Source organism: Euwallacea similis, chromosome 1 (assembly GCF_039881205.1).
Source record: "Euwallacea similis isolate ESF13 chromosome 1, ESF131.1, whole genome shotgun sequence".
Lineage (NCBI taxonomy): Eukaryota > Metazoa > Arthropoda > Insecta > Coleoptera > Curculionidae > Euwallacea > Euwallacea similis.
Genome location: NC_089609.1, coordinates 7739231 through 7762545, shown reverse-complemented (window position 1 = coordinate 7762545; position 23315 = coordinate 7739231). Strand labels below are relative to the sequence as shown.

Here is a 23315-nt window from a genome sequence, read left to right as displayed (position 1 = left end):
ATCCCCTTTAAAATATTCTCACAACCTCAATTATTTGGAACAGTTTGGGATAATGAAAATGGAGAGATTGACACAAATACTGCAGCAAGGTTTGCGCATACGTATTTCCCCAAAATGGAAACACTTCCAGTACATGAAAACGCGCGAAACCTCGGAAAAGTTTAGTTCAAATCGCTCTTCTTCGAAGAATGGACCTAACGGTCGTGGAAAATTTTCAGTTTTTACGTAACCTTTGACGCCATGAGATCGTGAATATGATATAGAACATTCGAGTTTTTGTACAGTGATTAGCGATTATTTGTAAGTCTAACAAAGAATTTTTCGGGAATTGACACTGTCCTATGGAACTTTTCTTGCTAAACTTCTACTTCATTCATGTTGTTAAATTTCCAAATAAATAGCAGCCCTTCTCAGCTTAGCAGAGACAACAGCAAGCATTATTTCATAAATATTTCCACATTAATTTTCTCGTATTTTTCAGTTTTCGCAGGAATATTTCTATTATATGCAGGGCACAATACATCGCGAATATGCTATGACTAGTATTGTTATATTATTAAAATATTTCATAATAATATTAGGGCCGAATTCAATTTCCATGTAGGTATTTGTGTGACGTATTTAATTTTCACGGGCTCGTTTTGTGCGTCTTCCAGCCGTATTAAAATTATTAAATATTAACGTGTCGATTTGCTGGTGAAATTATAATTTGTTGTCCACAGACCAAATTATCCCTCGCATAATTAAAAATTGTATATTGCAACTAGTTTGGCAGCGCCTGATTCAGTGTTTATTGAAGTTGTGTTTTTATCCTTTTGGCGGTCTTCCAACTGGACAGCTGTTAAAAACTTCGTTTTTGCATATGTATGTCAGTAAATATTTCAAGGCGTTGGCATATTTTATTGATGTTTTCTTTTTTGATATTTTTATAGCTCAATTTTTACGCACCTACAAATAATGTTCCTTTCTCTTTACAATAGTATTATTTACCTCTTGCGTTACATCTTCCATCAAATCCTTAATAAATACTTGTCTTATATACTAGTACGTACGCGTGGTTCCACCTCCAAAAAAATTCCTCTGTCCCTACCAATAAAACTGTTTTTTCCCGAATAAGCATCGGTGGCCATTATCTATTTCACTTCAAGAAATAATAATCAATCTTTTAAACATTTTCGTTCTTGATAAGCATTTTTAGATTGAATATGATAGAGTTCCCACAGAAAATGTTGCTTCTTTCGCATATTCTACTTCAAATATCATTGAAAAGTCAAACTCTCGTTTGCTCATCCGCGGCTGCGCAATAGAGGAACCCGAGAGTCAACGCCGACTAATACCACGATATTGTGCGTTATAATTGGCAGGTTGCCATGGCAACATGTTTAACTTAAATGGCCAGCAGGATCAAAGACTTTATATCCCGCAGACCCCATTATCCCCTCTGACGTTATATGATCCCTATTTAACTTCCGTCCATAAGCGGAATATTGCTTCACTATTAAGTGATCGTAGACAAAGGGACGTTAAACGACACTTCCTCTGTACTTACATGATAAAGGACACATTGAGCGTTAGATTGGAACATGACATTTATCTGACCAAAAAAACAAATTTTTTAAAATATTTCGAGCAAAAGAAAACAAATCCTGATGGGAGAATCATAAAGAAATTTTTCTATAATTGTGCTTCATAACCAGAAAAATAGCCAACCTCTCTAGACTTGAATGAGTGTCTTACTGGACTTTAAAGTATCCGGAAATAACGTTGAAATATTTTGGGAGGTGATTTTGGAGATTAAAGTAATAAAAAAGTCCTTATAAACATGTCCCAAAAATTGCTTCTTAAAGGGGCTAGAACCCCTTGAAAGGAAAACTCTAAAGATGGTTTCTTCGCAAGATTTTTGAAACGCTTTGCACTAAAATTATAAAATTGGGTATACTGTAATAAGTTGAGATTGGAAAATTTTGTGTTAGTAATTCCAGATTTTAGTCAGAGGCGTTATATACGGCGGGCCTCCTACGTAAATGTTGCCCAACCTTTTTTTCGTGACATTTCTTAATTTTTGAAATCAAATTACTGAATGCAAATATTTTTAAGTAAAAAAAGGTCCTTTTATTTCATCTTGTTAGGATAAACCGTTTTCCAGAAAAATGAGTCTTTATAAATCGATGGACGATTACATGGACATCGAAAACTATGAAGAAAATAATTAGAGGATCTATTAAAATGAATGAGGGTCATTTTCAACATTTGTTGTGAATAAGTGATAAATCCTTTATAATATTACTTTTCTTTTTGCTAGCCAATAAAAAAAAATATTATAAGGATGTCCGCTATATTTATTAAGATACGTTTCAATGTCCATGTAATCGTATATCGGTTCACAAAAACCTATTTTTCTAAAAAAACAGTCTATCTTAAACAGATGAAATAAGAAGACTTTTTTAATTAAAAGTATTTGCGATTCAACAATTTGATTTAAAAAAATAAGAAATGTTCCGAACAAAAATGTTAGGGGAACATTTACGTAGAAGACCCGTTGTATGTGACGTCCTTGACTAAATTCTGCAATTATTAACACAAGAAAAGTTTTCCCATTCCAACTTATTAAAGTATAACTAATTTCATAATTTCTTGCACAAACAGTTTCGAAAATATTACGAAAAAACCATCTTCAAAGTTCTCCCTTTAAGGAGTTCTCGCTCCTTTGAGAAGTAATTTGTGGGGTATGCTGATAACACCTTTTTTTATTATTTTAATCTCTATAATCACTCCCCAAAATAGTTCAACGTTATTTCCGGACACCCTGTGTGTGACGGTTAGACAGGGAAGTCAAAACCAGATGTGAAAACCAACAACTTTTGGAAAAGTGTGGAACAAAAAATTAAATTTTGATGAGTGAAATTAATAATCTGAACAACCTTGACTCACAGACACAAATTTCTCTTAACAGGTAACTAAGGTATTTTAGTTTGGGCTTAATGATTAAATTATTGGCAAATTAACATGAAATCGAACGTAAAACGTTATAAATGACGCGTACGTAATGAGGTTTTATTCGACTCATTCAATTATGGAGTTGCTTGCGAGCTCGCGTGGTCATAGTGTAGGTCCAATCCAGGCTGGATCCAGACCCTTAAATGGTGAACTACGTGCTGTGCATACAAATACTGTTGTATGTTATGTGTAAAGGAAGAACTTATTAGTTTAGTTAATTGAAAAGTTTCGCTCCCTATGCTTTTCTTACTGTTTCCTATCTATTAATTTATTGAGAGAAAACGCAAGTTTAGAACTTCATATATTACGTATTCATGAATTCGTACTAAGTCTAACCTATTCGTTTCATAAAAAAACTCAACAACCCTGGGTCCATCATCTAAGCCGCATTGTGTGGATTAGATTGCCAATGGTTTATTTAGTTGTTGTTTTCTATTTCTCAATAAATTATTATTAATTTACATGAAAACTAATTTATTTTTAAATTTCATGAAAGGGCATGTTATCTTTCCCCAGTTAAAATGCTTATCGCCGCTGGCAATTATAAATGGTAAACTAAGCAATTTTTAAGTAAACTGACTTAAAGCTAAGAAACTCTTCAATCAAAAACTGCATTGGAATTTTTGAGTTAATTGTAGCTGAACATTAAGCAAATTTAAAAATAGCTTGGAGGATAGGTTCATTAAAGAATTGTTTCATTGGTGCATTTAGGCAGTTTTGTAAGTTTCTGCTAAGTCTGAATATCATTCGTATGTCGATCCGGAATTTCCTTCATAGAGAAAAGAAATAATAATACTAAACGGCGTCAATTGGACCTTCCTAAAACCCTTGATCAGCCAAACTGACTTATAGTTTGTCGCGTGCATACATGTACATACATAATGACATTGTCATTCACTCTACGAAATGATGCTATAGTTCCATTTAACTATAGGCGCGTCATGGTCGACGATTCAATCAATAATGGCCAGAGGTCACAAAACAATGTTTGGTACATGCATGGACAGCTGATGTTTAATAGAATTTATTAATAATTAAATTAATCTGAATTATGATGTCAGAGATTCTTTCGTATTGTTGCATGAGGTTGTAATATGACTTCCGTATTTTGGTAATAAATTAATGATTGAGCTCAACTCGATATTAAATAGTTAAATACATAATTTGCAGTCGGAAAAATGAAATAGGTTTTCAATTCAATATAAAGGGTGATCATTAAAGAAATCTTGCAGTAGGTGAATTACTGTAAGCGTAGAGCGTGGATTAAGCTATTTGCTGTTTACCATTAAATATCTGACTAAAAGATGGATTGATCACAGACATGACATTGATATTTCAAAGTTTACTTGAGTTTTTTTTAAATATGTATTATTATTGAAAAAGGAAAAATTAATTTTACAAAATAAGAAATCCTAAATAAGTTAAAGCTAAAATACAAAAAGTATGAAAGCAACAATAAGGATCACGGAATTCAGCTATAAATCTTTAATCATTTTCTGCAGTGGAAATAATTAAAAACGTCACATACGTTGCTCAAAAAACTGCTACAGGGTTGCAAAAAAAATATGTTTTTGGTAAAATTTATTCAATACACGAATCTCAGAAAAAAGAGTCAGAGGTTATAATTTCGTACAGTAGTACGTAGAGGAATGTGATACCTTGAAATGTATTCCATCGATTGAGATCGATAATGATACAGATGTATTGAAAATATCGACTTTTTTCAACGTTTAGGTCTGATATACCCTCTGAGCAGCATTTATATTCTCGCTCTTATGTTACGTGAATGCAGTTTATTCATGAGAACCTGTCTATAAGTAACAAGCAAATAGGAAGCAAGTCAGATATACAGAGGAAAGCAGCAAGAATTAGAAATTGGTCAAAGCATTTCAAATGTATTAAATCGTGGTGTTTGTGTATCGTAACGGACGATCATTAAAAACTAACTCGCAGTAGGATCAGAAAAATAACATAACAAGGTCTCGAACGTTGTTTTGCCGGTTCGTTAACTCTGCTTTCCTGGCTTGACCAGTAAAACGGTACATTCCGGCAGAAAAATTGGACAGAAAGTGCGTACTTTCTGGCTGGTCGTAAAAAATATCGTTAGCGATCCCTATTGTGTTGGGCTTTTTTAATTTATTTTTAGTTTACTGAAGTAATACGTGATTTCTCCCTGTGCTATATTACATTCTTATACCTTTCCTTGTTGTCGAATTCGCGGCCGCGGTCCCCTAATCCATTCTCTATTTCAACTGAAAAGCTTCATTACACTTAATAACATTAGAAAGACGAGTTGTACGAAAGCGCACACGTTACTTCCATAACAAGCAATTTAATACAACATCCAATTGGCCTTTTAAATTCAGAGTAAATAAATTCGAATGGACTGAAATTGCTTTTCTGCCGTATAATCAACAAATTCTGCACTGTCAAGTGAAAATTTTAGGGTCACGAAGATTGGTCAGATTACGATTTTTCTGGTTTGTCGTTGCAGATCACGACAGTACTTAAATTGAAATTAAAACTGATGTTGCAGATGCGGTTGCAAATGGCGCAATAAACGTACGACGAGGGTTCTAGGATCACCGTTGAGAATAATTGGCCATAAATGGTTATATACAGTTATAGGCACTTTCCCGACTGGATATTACCTTTGAAATGGCGTGTATTTGTTCAGTGGTTTTTTTCTATTTCAGCAAACAAGCTTTTAGTCTTGCTTTTCTTCGGAATTTTCGCTTTAAGTGAGAACGGTAATCTGAACTGAACTGATTAGGTACGATGGTTTAAGAATAAAGATTCTAGAAACGTTTTGTCCTAGATGACCGCTTGAAAATAGCGTCACATAATCAGGTACGCTAATGTTGTTAATTCTAAAGCCTCGTTTATTCTTTGAAGCAATTCTTGGCTCTGTCTCAAAATGCAGTTTATTATATCTCCCTAATCATTTTCCATGAGACCTAAAATCATGGCCCTTAAAGCTCATGATAAATTTCCACGTTTGTAGGCACATTGCTCTATTTCAAAATAAAATCATCCCCATATAAAGCTCTAACAGATAGTATCAAAGTTCATCACAATACCGCTTAGCGGTAAGTTTTCCTCCTGTCGTTCAGAAAACTTAACAAACTCTAAAATCATACCTTGAACCCAAAGATTAGTAGCGAGATATGCGGATCCTTCCACTACCACGTAAACGAAACGACTTCTGATGAGAAAGGGCGATAAACCCTCACAAATTATTCTGATTTAGTTAATCACAAGCATATTCTACTATTCTTCCCTTATTTTCATGGTACAAAATATTTCGTTGGCAATAAATCAATTTTTGACATCTGAATTCCCCAGTTTACTCTTGCTCTGGTCGTAGAGCGTGAGAAATTCAATTCTTTAGTTTTTATGGCTGCACGGAATATATAATCTGGGAGGTAAGTTCATGCTCCTTCATCGATTTTAGTGGAGATTTTTCTTCATTAGAAGAACAACATTCTCGTTATTTCCGAGTTCTGCTCAAATATTCCACGTAATGATGCCCCCTCTTAAACGAACATCTCTTCGTGCCTTTTACTCTAGGGTGAAGGAAGGTATATTAATAATTTTTTCTTTAAAATCTACATCCGTGACTACTAGAAATGTGTCACCAAGAAATAACAACTTGAAAAGTTATCTAATATCAAGATGTTTTTTAATAGTTAATAAGTAGCCTGCACTACATAAGGTTAGCTTCCTGAATGTTCTTAAAATTTTTCCAAGCAGATGTCAGGTCTCTTCCCCTACTTTCCCCTGATTCATTTGCGGTGGATAGTCTAAATCGTTTAGACCTTTTTGGAAGATTTAATAGTACACCTCTCGGATATTTCGTTCATCTATTCCCTTGCAGTTTCAGTCTTAAAAAATTGCCTAAACGAGTATTTACCTAGTTGCTTTCAGTATATTGCTCGAGTTCTAAACGTCTAATTTGAAAAATTGGCTGGTCAACCATAACTCTACTGGTCGACAAAATAATACTTAAATTATCTTTAATTGGGATCGATGATATTTAGTGAACCCACCACAAATACCTTCAATGCAATAATCAACATTTCAACCATGAAAAATGTCTACCTTATCAAATAGCCCGCTTTGCAGATGCGAGTAGCGGGGAATTGTTTATTACCCAGTTCAACAACCCCACTCGAAAATAAGGCCAGATATTCATTAGCCCATACAATTTGCTAAAGCGGAACATTTTAGAAAGTTAATTTGGAACCCTCATCCATTTTATAATCGGTTGGAAAATCCGGGCTTTTATCGTAGACGGGGTTAGTAGTTTTACGACTTTCTCAAAATTTAAACTGATATATTACTCACACCTAGCTAAATAATTTTTGTCAATTAGTACGATCACACCTTGATCAGTGCTAATCGGGAATCTTTTTCTATACAAATTGCCGTGGAAATTCTCGATTAATTTTACAATCGCGAGTGCCTGTCAAGATGATTTTTTTATTCTACAAATAGGAACTAATCTCACAGTTTTTGGCTTTCAACCTTGAAATTGCTCCTAGAAGGTTTTGGGAACGATCAATTGATTCAAAATATTTGTTTTAAACTAGCTAATAAGTGGCGTAACCTAATTTTTTTTAACTCATATCTCTCACGGTTTACGAGATATCTTCAATTAAGTATTCGCTGCAATTATACCTCAAAGAAACAAAAACAAAATTTAATAGATTTAAGTCGAGACTTCAGTGTTCACAGATGTTCACTACCCCGACTAATCTCCATCGGTGTAGAAAAATCATTTTCAAGAATTACCTTACATTTATAAGGTAATAAGCACGAAAGCTGGAGGAACATCTTTCAAAACTAAAGGTAAATCGTTTCTTAAGGAGCTCAAGTAGCGTTCCCCATTCAATTTTGTCGGAATTCCAGCTGGTCCTACACCACACGTTAATTGAAAATTCATGTTGAAAGTGATGTTCTCTCGTTAAATGAAGATTTTCTGTCTTGTAAGAATTGCCGTTTCTCTAATTAAATATACTGCTTCTTTTAAATTTTGTATCGTCGGAGAACAATGATTTATTAAAAAAAAGGTTCATGATGGTGATTCTGAAGCAACAAATTGCAGAAATCAATTATTGATTGAAAATCCCTTGAAATTTTAAACAGGAGTAAAATGGTAATGAAACAGCTTCTCTTTCCGTAGAAGTCTAGTAATTCATAATTTGCTGACCTTCGACATTTCAGAGTTTCTGGACCCTCCAATATTCAAACCAAGATGTCTTCTTTTTAATGCACAATGAGCATTTTTAATTTTCTATTATAATGTTTTGATAGAAATGAACTAGGGTCACGCAGTACCAGTTTGTCATTACATTTTCCGAAAATTTGATCATCTGGTTGTCTACTATTGGAATAGAGTTCCAGATACTTTTCAACAACACGACAATTTCTAAAATGTGTTTGTGCATAAACACCAATAATATTTATCATCTTAAGTTAAAGAATTAATTGCAACGAGGCATTTGTGAGTTGTGGGGTTTTACTACCATAAAATTCAATAAATTGCTAATACGAACCTGCCTAGAACCAAATTTTATTATTTATTATTGTTAATGATACGTATTCCATGATTAAAAGTGAAAAACAGCTACAAAAATTCAGTTAATTTAAAGTAGGTGTTTAAAATATGAACCATTTAGTTACACACATAATTCATACCGACGTCTAATGGATCGGAGAATACCAATTAAATTATGATTCCTCAATTCAGTGTACGTATCTCTAATGCGGCCAAAAAGTTCTTGCCTTGTTTCCACAGGACTTGCATACACTTGTTCTTTTAAAAATCTCCAAACAAAAAAGTCCAACGGGGTTAGGTCGGGAGAATTTGTTAATTAATTTTTTTTAATTGAATTTGTTACGTACCTTTGTAACGAGCCAAATACGAAAAAACATCGAGAGATATTTTTTGTAGAGAATGAGTTACTCACTTAAGAAAAAAAATTGAAATTTAATTTTAGACAGGACCGTATTAGTAATTTATTGAATTTATGGCAGTAAAACCTCACAACTCCCGCACCGGTTGCTCGTGGCCCTTATATTATTATTGAATATGGCAGCATACAATGTGATGCTGTACACCAAATTTGATTTAAATATCTCCAGAGGTTGGAATATTATAAAAAATAATCAACTTTTTTTAAAGTTTTCAACGCCCGGTATCTTTAAAATGAAGCGTTTGTGGGCCTATGTTGATATGAAATTTTATTCTTAAAATAAGTTTTTCTATCGACTGTTAAAGTTCTGCTACAAAAAAATGGACAGCCCTGTATATACAAGATGTCTCTGAACATAGTGCCATAAATTCAATCACGTATTCTTCAAAAATATGACTAAAACTTCATATAAACATATACCAAAAGGCGCTTCATTTTCGATATACAGGGTGCGAAAGGTTAGTTCCTGAGGATGATTTTTCATTCATATTTTCGAAACGTCTGGAAATATATTAATGAAATTTCGTACTTTATTATAACTTTTTATATTCTTTTTGAATATATATAAAGAAATAGCCACATTTTTTCAGGGGGGCAAATAACATGGGGAGGTAGTGATTAAAAAGTACCTAACGTTTTCTATACTTAGCGTTATTGACGATTTTATAGGAAAAATATTATTTTAAATTTAAAGATTTTTACATAAAAAAAGTACTTTTGTTAGAAGTCGCAATCTACAACAGTTTTCGAGATAATTGAGATTTATCAAATTGGTGGATACTATGTTTTATTAAATAAACATCAAATTTAAAACTCTTTTTTATAATTTTTTTTAACAATCATTGTAATAAAACATTTTTTCAGTGACAACGAAAAACCACCAGATTTTATTAATAAATGCTGTCATTTACAGAAATGTCAAAAATATTTTTTGTTTCTTTTCAAGGTCAACTGGATTTTTAGCTGATATTTACTTAATAAAGCATAGTATTCACAGATTTGTTTAATTTCAATTTTCTTGAAAACTGTTGATTTCGACTTTCAACAAAAATACCTTTTTTATGTAAATATCTTCAAATTTAATGATTTTTCTATAAAATCGTCAATAAAGTTTAAGTACATTTTAGGCACTACTCCCTTGTATTATGCGCTCTCAGAAAAATGTAACAATTTCTTTATAGAGATTCAGAAAGAACATAAAAAGTTATAATAAAGTAAAGTATTTTATTCATCTCGTAACGTTTCGAAAATATTAATAAAAAACCATCCTCAGAAACTAACCTTTCACACCCTGTATATCGAAAACGAAGCGTCTTTCGATATATGTTTATATGACGTTTTCGTCATATTTTAGGACCTAAAATACATGGTTGAATTTGTGGCGCTATCTATAGAATATATCTCGTATAACTAGTCTACTAAGACAACTTTTGTATAAAATTTACCTAGATCGCTATATTTTTTGCCTTCTAGCACTCAACATTCATTTTTACTATTGTTTCTGGGACACTTTGAATAATAAATAATCCAGTCGAGTGCTCACCATAAACTCTTGTTCTGCCTCTGTCTTTTACCTGCGGCAGCCGCACGGGAACCATAACAGTATGAATAAATATAGCAATTCAAATGGGGCAGAGGGTTTACATTAAAGTTTTATATGATGAACCCGAATGAATATGATTTCACCCGAATCGCTCTTCGAATGGTCGATACCAAAATTTGCCATTAACTTTTAATGCAAAATTTCACTCAAACAACTGTTACGGTCAATTAAAAAGCACGCCCAGCACAACATAATCACATTTTTGATACATGGGTTGCAGCAATAGAAAGCACCATCCCGCGATCCGAGATATTAAAATTGCTGCCTGCAAGACTGCAAAGTGCAAGTGACATTTCATTAAAATTTTATTTCTCCTTAGAGATGTTGCGCTTGGAAGTTGGAACTAACGTTGTTAAAATGCGAAAAATTTCGCTTTAACTTGACAACCGGTGCTCGTTTGCATGCTAATTCCACGCAAAACTGTTGTAATTTGACTTCTAGTTGAACACATTGTCGTAGACTACCGCGATGAATTGAAATTAATGAATTTCAAAAGCTCTGCGTTTTAGATAAACTTAAAACTGAGACTTAGAACTAATCGGAACTAACTTGATCGGGATGCATCCATCGCATATCTCGAGGTAATACATCCTCAAAGAAATTTAACTTCCGCATTACGAACACTAATTAAAGCAATAATCCCTAATTGACCAAAATTGCATAATCAGAGACTGTGCATAATCCGTTGCTGCAATGAAGATGACACGTAATTACCATTCATTAGTTTGTCATTGTATTCCTAAATAAAGGAATTATTTGATAAAATGCAGGTAAATAGCTATGTTAACTGTTCTTGGCACCTAACATTGCGCTATTCAGCTTAATGACTGGGAAATTCCTAAAGCCGGGACAACCATTAATTCTGGAGATCTAAACTGGGTCAAAGACACGAGGTTTAGAAAAAAAGGGAGAGAAAATGCATACTTTACGTCATTCAACACACGTAATAATGGAGTGTTTTAAAGCTAGTATAGTAATGTGGCTAGTATAGCTAAGCTGACGCGAGGCGTCCCGGTAAACTATTAAATCTCTCGACACTGAATAAACGCTTTTCCTCTTGGAATGTAATATACTATTAACAAAGAGCTGTTACAGAACCGGCCCAAAAAACTAGTGGCATGCTTTATATGCGCACCTCAATGGTGTTTAGATTGATTGCCAGTGATTCATCCAGAATCAAAAGAAATTCTATTATGGAAAATTACTACATTTGTTTCATCGTTCCACAAAAACCTGTTTGTTTTTTGAAATTTTTTAAGCACTGCATTATTGGAAACTTGGTAACTTTCAAGTTTTTCCTCTTATATACGAGACGGAAAACCTAAGATTTTCTAATTAATGATCTAACACCAAGGACTAAATGGCTGTTAGCCAAGTCACGGGACTTTCAAAGTAAGGTGGCTTGAACCTAATGCTGACCTCTAGGAGTAGAACTTCGAACTACTATTACATGTCAAAGGCGAGTGATCTGTCAATCTTTGTAACTGAACTAACATCATTAAAAAAATTGTAATAAATGCATTAGTAATGCGTATGTATTATTTAGATTCGTTGATAATTCGCTTGGAACAAAGATATTTGTTATTATTTGCCCAATTGCCGGCCTCAGCTTCGGTTCGAGCTTCAGTCATTGGACTCAACTCCAAAAAAACAATTTTACTCCTAGTAACATAATCTACTATTATGTTAATGCCAACAATGACAGATCAAAGAACCGCCTGCAAATATAAATGAAACATTTTATCTTATCTGGTAATATTCATTTTTTTCCTGAAGAGATCCTTTTTATCACGTCGTGCTGTGGGTTAGGCTTGTAAGTCAATGCATTTAGGAATGAATTTCAGGCTTTAAATAATAGATAAATGTGCAAATATGTGTCTATTAAACTGAAAATTTCCTCAGGACAGTCGTGGTGGCAAACTAGAACGTCGACTTCATATAGATAACTTTTTTAGACTTGCACTTTAACTCCATGAAGTTCGCCTTAGTGAGACTCAAATGAGTAATAACTTAACATAAGAGTGAGAACGCAATGCTCTGTTTCGATATGCGGCTAGTGCAACGATTACGAGGTGAAAGAACAAATGAAGAGTCCACATCACGTGATAGGTCTAAAAGTGTGTGCGTGACCAGTTTCAGGAACAAGCCTCCAAGGGATGTTGGTGCTTTCAAGTTGTTCCATAGACGAGCCAGCAGTGCATTGTAAGTCTTTTAATAGTGCTCTATTCATAAGTTATAACCCGAGACCTTCAAGTTTTATCGAGTTAGCTCAGGTTTGTTCAGTGCGGCGGCCTAGTGCGGGAAAGTACAAGTATAACACTAGTACTAAGTACACTAGTGCGGGAAAGTACAACTTTCCGCACGCAAAATAGTTCCTGATCTGATATTATTTTGTTCATATGACGCTAATATGCAGATATTTACTCTTTTAAAAGTTATTTTCAAATTTTAATTTTAACTGATCCTAGTGGCTTGACGAGCAAGAGCGACGTCATCAGTATTGCCCCCCCCCCCCCTCTCACTCTTTTAGGGGCTATCGGGATCATTCTTCGAAAGTCTCTTCAACTTCCATCTTTACCTAATTCACTAGTATCGATAGCACAACCACATCAATGATAAAAAATTGGTAAATTACGGTGTACATGAAATATGTATTTAATCAGTCTTGGATTTTTTCAAAAAAGGGAAATATGCTCTAAGTCTCCTAAATTCTTTCTCTCCTTAAGCGACTTTGCTGCTTTGATAAATGCGTTTCCGAAATTCCTTTATTAAATATAAAAATCTCATACTGTAGAGACTGATTGTAACTGAAAGGAAAAATGCTCTGAATACGAAAGTATAAAATCGAACTTGCGTGTTTTGCTCGAATCTAATTATCGCTAATGTGCAAGCATTCCCAAACAATAAGACAAACAGAACGGCTCTCCACATCCGTGCTCATTTAACGCACCAGAAGGGCTTAAATAAATATAAATCTGCTATCATTGTTTATTTTAAAAACCTTTTCAAGTTAAACATAGAGAGACATGTTTGCAATAATGCCTCGGCTTATTGACTCTTATTGAACCTTTTATATTCGCAGAAGTTTGTAAGATGTGAGATAAGCACCTGTCGGTCTTTGTCTCCATACAAAAGGTCTTCGGTGAAAAAAGTCACTCAATATTTTTAAAACCATTTTGTACGGTTCACTAATATAGCCCAGGCCTCATTGATTTTTTCCAGATTTGAGGATATTTTCGGACCTCCATTAGGACGCTCTTAAAGCGTTCAGCTTTCAAAAGGAGGGTTAGGAAGTTTTTTCTCCATTCAAGAGTTTTTTTGCAGTTTCTAGAATAAGCTCTTAATAGGAATTCGAACCTCACATCACGAATGGGGATATTATGTGTCTGACTTGGGTGTTATTCAGTGTCAATAACCTTGAGGGGATTGATGATTTTATATTGAGATATCAAAAAGGTATAGGTATCTTTGAAGCTTTGAAACGACGCTCTGGATTCGTTTAGGGTTATTTTATACAACAAAATTGGAAGCTGTATTGCAGAATATGAAATCACTGATAGGTTTTATTGCTCGTGTTATCGGAGACTGCCGCCTTCATGCTTCAAAATTTAGCAATCGTATAGAAACCAATCGGAAAAAACTCCAGAACGTATTGTTAGAAGATAAAATTGGTATCTGCTATAAGAACAGTCTACTTCAGGTTAGATTAAAGAATGAAAAATCTGTCTGTGGCGTGAAAACCCAGCTATGGAAATCTTATTTTTTGAACAAAAACGCTAACAATATCTTCTTGCTATAATAGATATTTTCCTCCAACAGTTTATTAAGCGCTTTACACAATAATGACGGCAACCATCAGCGGCCTTAATCATGGTTGATCACGGCATTTGTTCCCACAAAGGCGTATAATTTAATTCCAGCCTGAACGAGTTCTGGCTTCCAACCTGTTCACGCAGAGCCGTGAAAGATTTATCCATTATCAGGAATGTCTTAATTCATACTTTAACTCAATTGGGTCTATTGTATTGTAACCTTACCCTATGTGCATTCTGAAAATCGAGCCTTCACACCATGTCAATTTACACTTAACCCTAAACTTCTTTTTGAACACAAAAACTCTAACAAGCGTCTTTCCTTGAATGAGAAAACGTCGATAGTGCTCAAGCATAACAGGTGGTGCTTGGGAAATACTCAAGAATCGTATTCTTCGTGCCAATCTCTCAGAAATTCATGAGCGTTTCAAATTATTATTCAAAAGTGAAGTGTTTTACGTCGTCTTGGGAAAAGAGCGAAATAGGCTTTTGTCCCGCAAAACGCATGAATAATAGAGAAAATCACCGTTCATCTACCGTATGTTGTTCAAAGGCCGGTAGCTGAGGCCTGGAAGGATAGGGTAAACCAGAAATATGGATACAAAACTCACATGCCAGTGCGAAAGCACATTAAATCAGTAAGGAAATTGCGCTCTAGAAAGAATCATTCATCATTTAATTTAGGGTTAAGATGCAAATCTACAAGGTGAGTATGTTCTTAGTTTCAGCGGGTTTAAAAGACCTCAATTATCTCGAAAAAGTTACATAAATTAGACCAAAATTGCGTAATTTGGAGCTCAATATACTGTCTTTTTCAAAATTTCGACTAATTTCGAAAATTTCTGAAAAATACGAAATTAAAAGAAAACTGTTATTTTTCCCTGGATTCATATACAGTATGTTAATAAATAATTGGCACTATATAGAAGGGATGTTTGCTCTTTACAACATGACATTATTAAATTAAACTTTGACGTTTCGTTTTTCGGCAAGGATCGTCAACTTATTTTTTAAATACCTATGGACATTGACTTTTTAATTTAGTAGTAGTTAACTTTTTAAGCAAAAAATACATTAAATTTATTAAAATTGCTTAGCAATAAGAAATTACCACGAAACTAAAATAATATGTTACTTAATGAAAAAATGAATAATAAATAAATCTGAAAATCCCTGGGATCCGACTCCAAAATTCGACATTACCAAATTCAAATGATACTTAACCAAGATTTTATTCAAAATGAATGGAGTAAACCAGATAAACATAAGTGTGTCTCATTATTTTTCCACTATTAAACTATCTAACAACATGGAGGGTATCCCATTCAAAATTATAAGTTTAAAAAAATGTCTGGATTCTACGTGTAAAAATATATCGGATATTGTTTGCATTTTTTTTTATATCTAGAAAGGCAATTACTTCAACAATTTTTTACCTTAAATCTTTTTTTCAGTTCTACTGCCAGTGATTTGATCTCAAGAAGAGGTGTATTTTCTAGGCGATACTATGGATCTGTTGAACAGGTAAGTCATTCTAACTAATCTACTTCGTTCTTTAATTCAATATACCGCAGAGAGTATCCAATCAAACCAATATTATTCTCTACCCTAGAAACTTGCAATGCAAATAATTGATCCATATACATAGTTCTTCACGTTTCTTGCAATAAAAACTATAGTAGAGCCCCGAAAAGGGATATTGTTAATCGTTAAAATTTGGTAGAGATCATGCCCCTGGCAGGCGTCTGTTATTCCCCATGATCAACGAGAGCACTCTGAAAAATTTTTTAAAATATGGAAATATTCAACCGATTTATCTTCAGTAATAGATAGCCATCATCAGGGGTATTCTGTAGCAGTATGACTATCTGATCTGCTTTCAACATTTTATATTTTTGACTTATAAGCCACGACTTTCCTGCTTAGAAATACCAAATGTTCTTTTGTATTTCGATACGTAGCATCTTCAGTGCCGAAATTCATGATTTTGGATTTAACCCAACACTATTTAATCGATTTAATGGAGTCTATTTAACCTCTATTATTTATATTCCTTGATAAACGACACTACCTATAGTTCCATGGCAGTCTGCAATATGCGTGACAGTTATCTCAAAATATCAATATACAGGGTAGCATTTAGTACATTTAGTATTTATAAGAGTAATTATTAAATCATGGTTTGTTACCGGAGAAATAACGAGGAGTGAATGGTAAATCTTACTTCCTTTTTAACTGTCACTATCAACTACTTTTAGTCTTTTATTCATCTCATTGTCTTCTATGTCACTCGAGCTGAGATTTTTGTTTTTCTTCTTATGCTTTTCTTCGGATACTACCTGACAAGAATATTCAACAAGCAAAAAATATCAGGCAAAATGGGAACTCCTGAGGTACTACGTTCGGTAATTATTCATGGATTTATAATGACAAGCTAGCTTTAATTACTCACAGAGGTATTTGTATCTTCCTTGCGAAATTCTCTGTTCCTTAACCTTTCATGGTTTCATTAATAACCCTCCTAGCTGAATAAAACACCGCAAGAAAGGTAGTGCAACATCCATCTGGCTTTCTAGAGACATTTTTCGCTAGAGTTTTACCGTAAGAACTATCTTTTTAACATTTCCGTTCCTTTTCCACATTCATGAGCCATCATTCTTTCAGGCTTGTCGGAAGGTCTTTTGCATTTTCCATGACCTCGTTCGTATTTATTCGGCATTCTAGGCACATTGATTCTAAGTGTAAGAGTATATTTGAGCTTAGACTGACATGATCCACAAATTCAGTTAATTTTCCTTTTAGAAATTATGATCAACAATGGCTCGCTTTACGATCCCAACTTGATAAATCGACGTTTGATGCACGCAAAATTCGCAATTGATCCCGAATCCCGAATTTAACACTCAAAAACACGCTAAAGACAAATTGCATCAGGATAGTGTGACATCTGGTTGTCTATTCTCCAGATAATGAGATTTTGCGGTAGTATCGACAGACTGGAGTGCACAAAAAGATAAAGGGGAATAATGGAAAATGCCTCCAAAAGGAAATGAAAACTGTTGCTGACACTGCTGCATTTTTATTGCGTATATGTTGAAGTTTTAAGAAGGTATTGTTTGCCTATTTGTGCTGCCAAGACGGTTTTAGATGATGCTTTAAGGAGGGGGAATTTATCTGAAATATATATCTATAGTTGTTAAGCTCATGAAAAGACCTAACATTTTCCATGCTACCAATTCACATTATTAATATTCATTAACCTACATGATATATTTGTCTCTGAACTAGACAACAAGATGATGAACTGAGTATTATTATATTAGCAAATAAACAATTAGACAAATAGATTCTTGGTGTCTGAATAAAATATTTGTTTTAGACAAGTGATCACTATAATTACATTTGAAAATACATGAGAAGTGAAATATAAATTAATAATATTTCACATTCAATAATACGCGATGTATGTAAAAACCCTCTAGCAGTGGAAAGAGCGGTCCAAAGTTAGAAAATAACATCACGTAATTTTGGCTAACATGATGTAAAGGCTCCAAAATATACAGAGTATTATTTAACTACATGGCGAAACTTCAAAGAATGATTCTTAAACAAAAAATTTATATACACATAGGTCCAGTAATGCTTCTTTTTCAAGATACAGTGTGTCCATTATTTTTAAATCGTTACGCTTAAAAAAAATTCTAAAATAACAAGAAGACGCAAACTAATGTAACATCGAAACTTGATGACAGTTTTTAATATAGTGCAAAGAAATTTTTTAAGCTAGAAATTATTCGTCCCTTTTTGCTAGTGCCATGCACAGGGGTAACGTCAGAAATTTAAAAAAAATCAAACAAGACAAACGCTTTATTGAAACTGCACGTACACAAATGGTACACAATTTTTTTCGTAAAAACATTTAATAATAAGTAAATGTCAAATTTCAAGAAAATCGGCTAAAGGATTATTAAGATTTTTACGTGAAAAAACGATTTTAAAAAAGTTTAACACCCTGTATCTTGAAAATGAAGCATTACCGGACTTATGTTTACCATATATAACCTTTTCGTCTTAGAATCACTCAAAAAATTATCGCTTGAGATTTAACCACGTACTTAAGTAGCACCCTATATAAAAATAGGAACCTTAATATATTCTCCAGACATCATCCCTATATTTAAGTCCTATCACAACTCTTAACAGGTCAAAAATTATTTTAGCATCTGAACTACTTGTACCAGGTATACCGGTATGAAATGAGTGTCAGGATATAAATGTCTCCATATAGGGCATTTGTTGTAAATAAACCTTTTTTTTTTGTTTGCTTGGTTGGTATACAAACTGACAAACATATTTAGTACAAATCAAGTCCTTGAACAAATAACACTATATTATTTCATTGTGCCAAAAATGTCGAATTTTGTACCACAAAATGATGATTTGCGGAAAGCATTAATTTTTTGCTTTCATTTGAAGAAAAGTGCAGCAGAGTCGCATCGAATGCTTGTCGAGGCATATGGTGATTATGCTTTATCAGAAGCAACATGCAAAAGATGGTTTCAACGATTCAGAAATAACAATTTTGATATGCAAAATGTAGAACGTGGCAGACCACCAAAAAAGTTTGAAGACGCCGAACTGCAATCAATATTGGATGAAGATGACACTTTAAGTCAAAAGCAAATGGCAGAAATGTTAAATGTTGCACAACAAACAATTTCTAATCGTTTAAAAGCTATGGGAAAGATCCAAAAATGTGGAAAATGGGTGCCGCATGAATTGAATGAAAGACAGATGGAGAACCGAAAAAACACCGGTGAAATTTTGCTTCAAAGGCACGAAAGAAAATCAGTTTTGCATCGAATTGTTACTGGAGATGAAAAATGAATTTATTTTCAAAATCCTAAACGGAAAAAATCAAGGGTTGATCCGGGACAACCATCAACATCGACTGCAAAACCTGATCGATTCGGCAAAAAGGCAATGCTGTGTGTTTGGTGGGATCAGAAAGGTGCGGTGCACCACGAGGTTTTAAAACCTGGTGAAACCGTTAATACTGTTCGCTACCGACAACAATTGATTAATTTAAACAATGCGTTGATCGAAAAACGATCAGAATGGACCAGAAGACACGGGAAGGTAATTTTGCTCCATGACAACGCACCTCCACACAAAGCAATACCGGTTCAGGATACCATCAAAACACTTGGCTGGGAGTTGCTACCCCATCCACCGTATTCACCAGACTTGGCTCCTTCGGACTACCATTTGTTTTCATCGATGGGACACGCATTGGCTGAGCAGCACTTCGATTCCTACGAAGAAGTAGAAAATTGGGTGTCTAATTGGTTTGATGCCAAAGAGGCACATTTCTATTGACATGGTATCCATAAATTGCCAGAAAGGTGGTCAAAATGTGTAGAAAACAATGGTCAATATTTTGAATAAATTTTATTTTTCTTTCCTTGTTAAAATTGGTGTTTTATTTTCACAAAATAGCGCTCATTTCATACCGGTAGACCTGGTATATTCACAATGTAAAATACCATAGCTACAGTGTGAGAAAAATAAATTGCAATATACAAACTTCGAAATATCAAGGTCAACAAGTTTGCCAAGATTTCTACATTTAAAGATAAAGTGTTCGATAGAAACCAAACGGACGCCTCAGACTATACATTTAGCACCCGAAGGGGCAGGCCTTTCAATGCCTCGGATATTATGAAAACCGTATCATCGGCAAACAATACATTGTCGTTACCCGGAACTCCTACCTCGATATCATTAATAAAGATCAAAACCAGAATATCCCAGCTTGTTGAAAAGTGGCCATTAATCGTGCTGTCTATGTTCTAAACAGAAAAGCAGAAAAACGGTAATTCGCATGCTATTATTTTCATCACCTCTAATTTAAGTCGAATGTAAAATAGTAAAATATTTGTTGAATCAGTTTTTCTAGCCGTGTTCCCGCCTATTTAATTTGAATGGGCGCGACTAAAATCTAAAATATTGAGATCAATCAATCAAATATCAATCACAAAAATCATAATAAAATCTATTAAAAAATGTTTTAATAATTTTTATTTCTAATAAATTACGCAAAGCCACTGTGGGAATGTAATAAGCGACGATGAAGAATGTCACTCAAACGATGGAAACAGGTCTTTTAACCGAAGCCCACATTACTTCTTCTTCTAACAATGTTATCAAGGTCTTCATTAACGGAACTGCCTCATTCGCATAATATGCGAAAATTTCTGGACAAAGGCACTTTGTTATTCCGATCTCTCGCTGTTAAATATTTACGACACAACGCCGAAACCTCAGCAAGGCTGAACTTGATGTTGTACATTTTATCCAAAATCCTTTTTGAAAACATGATGAATATGACCAACAAATTTCTTTCTATAACATTTGAGCTACTATGACAGCCTGACATTATCGGAAGTGCAATCATCTGGCAAATGTGGAAACCTATTCTACACTGATATTGCGCGAGATTCTATAGTGTGTGACCTAAATAGTCAGTGAAGCGACTTTAGGGGATAACAAGATTCACGTACAAGCTTGTTTTTAACAAGATGTTAGTTTATAAGTCAAAGTACATACTTTATACAGGCAAATGCCTTTGAAGAGAGTCACGAACTATTGCGTGTTAATGGATTCTTGTTTCAGTTGCAGCAACCTGAAGTGGATGGTCACGAGCATTGCAGGAGGTTTCGCATTGAAAACGGCGACTCCCCAGGGGAAAAGGACGCAGTAAGTGCTGGACCCCTCTTTAGCAGAGCCCCCCAGTTAGCTATCAAGCTCTTTCACACGAAAACGTCATCGAAAAGCACCTTAAAAATGGACGTAAATCTTTTGCTTATTGTTCTGAATAAACGATTTATTTGTTACGCAACTCGAAGTTATGGACAATTTTTACAAATACAAAGGCGAATGTGGAGAAAATTGGGGATATCTCATGCAAAATTCATTGCGAACTCCACATTTACCAAAAGTTTTAAAATCACTGAAATATCTGATGAAAAACAAAAATAGGGAATTGTTTCATATCATTTATTTATTATCATCGGATAACTCGTAAACTAGGCCAAATGTAAAGAAGGCCTAAGTTGTACTATATTATCCATGATCAGGCGCGTGCAGTCATGATTTTATTATCGGCCGGTATTCTAGTAAGCAGTAAAATTCACAAAGGAGGTATTTTATAAGACAAACTTCAACTCCATTAATGTATTTCAATTTCATATTCAAATTCAATAAGCAACGTATCATAACAGCACTTCTGAATAGTCTGCGCCAAGGAAAAATAAATTAATTAAAATCCCTGTTTCCATAAATTTTTATTGCTTGAAGTTCTGTTTTATGAAGACTTTTGGGACAAATTTCAATTTTTCTAGAAAAGAAATGTTTCATTTCCATGTTATGTTATAATAATGTTTTGTTTAAGATGTTTGGCTCTCCTAGCACCCCAGTTCTCGAAAACCCGGAATGTCAGACCAGATGGTATTTCAAGTATTTTCTTGGAAAATGTACGTCATATTGGGGCGAGAAAGAAAATTGTTTTGAGGCCAAAATTTTAAATTGCAGTGCATCAAAACTACATTGGGGTAGACAACGACAAATCGCCCTTCTTCCTTAGCATAGTTCTCAACGAAGATAATAATAGCTGCGTTCCGCTGTACAGAGCCATACTTTTTAAGAAAACTGTTAAGTATTATCTTACCAAAAAATACTTTGAACTCCACGTTAATAATTAGTTTATCTGTCTATTGCAGGGTGCTCACAAAATATCCCTTCCAATACCTCAAAATAAAGTTCTGACTGTGAAACAGATTCTCTCAAATTTCCCCAACATGGATAAGGTGGAAAAAGGACCAAAAGAAATATTCTCTCCAGATATCCAAAAAGATTTACTTCTTTTGGAAGAACAGGAGGGATCCGTTAACTTTAAGTTTGGAGTAATTTTTATGAAACAAGGCCAAACTAGCGATGATGAAATTTTAAGCAACGGTACGTGTTTGTGGACAAATTTTGACCACTTGAAGGAATTAATCAATTTAGAATAGCTTTGTGGAAGAAAATTAACTTCCTTTTAAAGTTGTTTTTAAAGGGACTCGAACATTGTGAACCGCAGCAGGTGTCCTTTAGCTTTTGCCGATAAAATTAAATTTCTGGTTTGGAGCTCGGCTGTTGGACGCGTTCAATTAATTCAGTCTCATTTGTCTCTCTGTTGCAGAATATGGCAGTCCTAATTTCGACCAATTTCTCACCCTTTTAGGCGATAAAATTAGGTTAAAAGGATGGGATAAATATCGGGGGGGATTGGACACTAAGGGTAAATTAAGGCATATCAAAGGAACTCATTTGCATATAAAATATTCTTTGTGATATCGTAGGTGACATGACAGGTAAACATTCAAGGTACACGGTGTATGAAGGCCATGAGATAATGTTTCATGTGTCCACGTTGCTGCCTTATTCACGGGATAATCGACAGCAAGTTGAGAGGAAGAGACATATCGGGAATGATATTGTAAATATTGTCTTCATAGATATAGAGAGCGACGATCAGGGTGAAAATGTACATGCTCAATTCAACCCTACGTGCATCAAGTCACAATTTACTCGTATCCTCTTTCTGATTCCTCTTTGTGAAAACTAACCCGGTGTTAAAGCTAAAATTTTCTTTCTTAAATTTCATAATTTCTGTGACAATCAATTGGTTGCTAAAATTGCCAAGCTTAAAACTTAACTACATTCGATTGGAACGTCTAGCTAAGATTCCAAATTTTACGCAGCCATCCGTGGTACTTTCCGTTTTTGAAACGCATTTTCGTTAAATTGCCGAGTAAAGTTGCACATCTTGAAGCTTTTATAAAGAAGAAAACGGCACACACCGGGTTTTGTAAACATACCAAC

At 34.2% G+C, this 23315-nt stretch overlaps 1 protein-coding gene across 4 annotated transcripts in view; it reads left to right on the top strand.

Annotated features, from left to right (window-relative positions):
* The window catches only part of LOC136407988 (GTPase-activating Rap/Ran-GAP domain-like protein 3), an 83991-nt gene that overhangs the window by 44352 nt on the left and 16324 nt on the right, over positions 1–23315 (top strand). For 2 of the 4 annotated variants that reach the window (XM_066388653.1, XM_066388628.1), the window contains 7 exons: positions 15845–15914; positions 21066–21149; positions 21844–21925; positions 21984–22102; positions 22172–22406; positions 22633–22731; positions 22793–23023. In XM_066388653.1, the coding sequence (XP_066244750.1) occupies positions 15845–15914; positions 21066–21149; positions 21844–21925; positions 21984–22102; positions 22172–22406; positions 22633–22731; positions 22793–23023 (920 nt within the window). Of the gene's footprint in view, positions 1–141; positions 301–12533; positions 12781–15844; positions 15915–21065; positions 21150–21843; positions 21926–21983; positions 22103–22171; positions 22407–22632; positions 22732–22792; positions 23024–23315 lie in introns of those variants that run through there. The other 2 variants (XM_066388634.1, XM_066388642.1) reach the window with 2 other exon arrangements.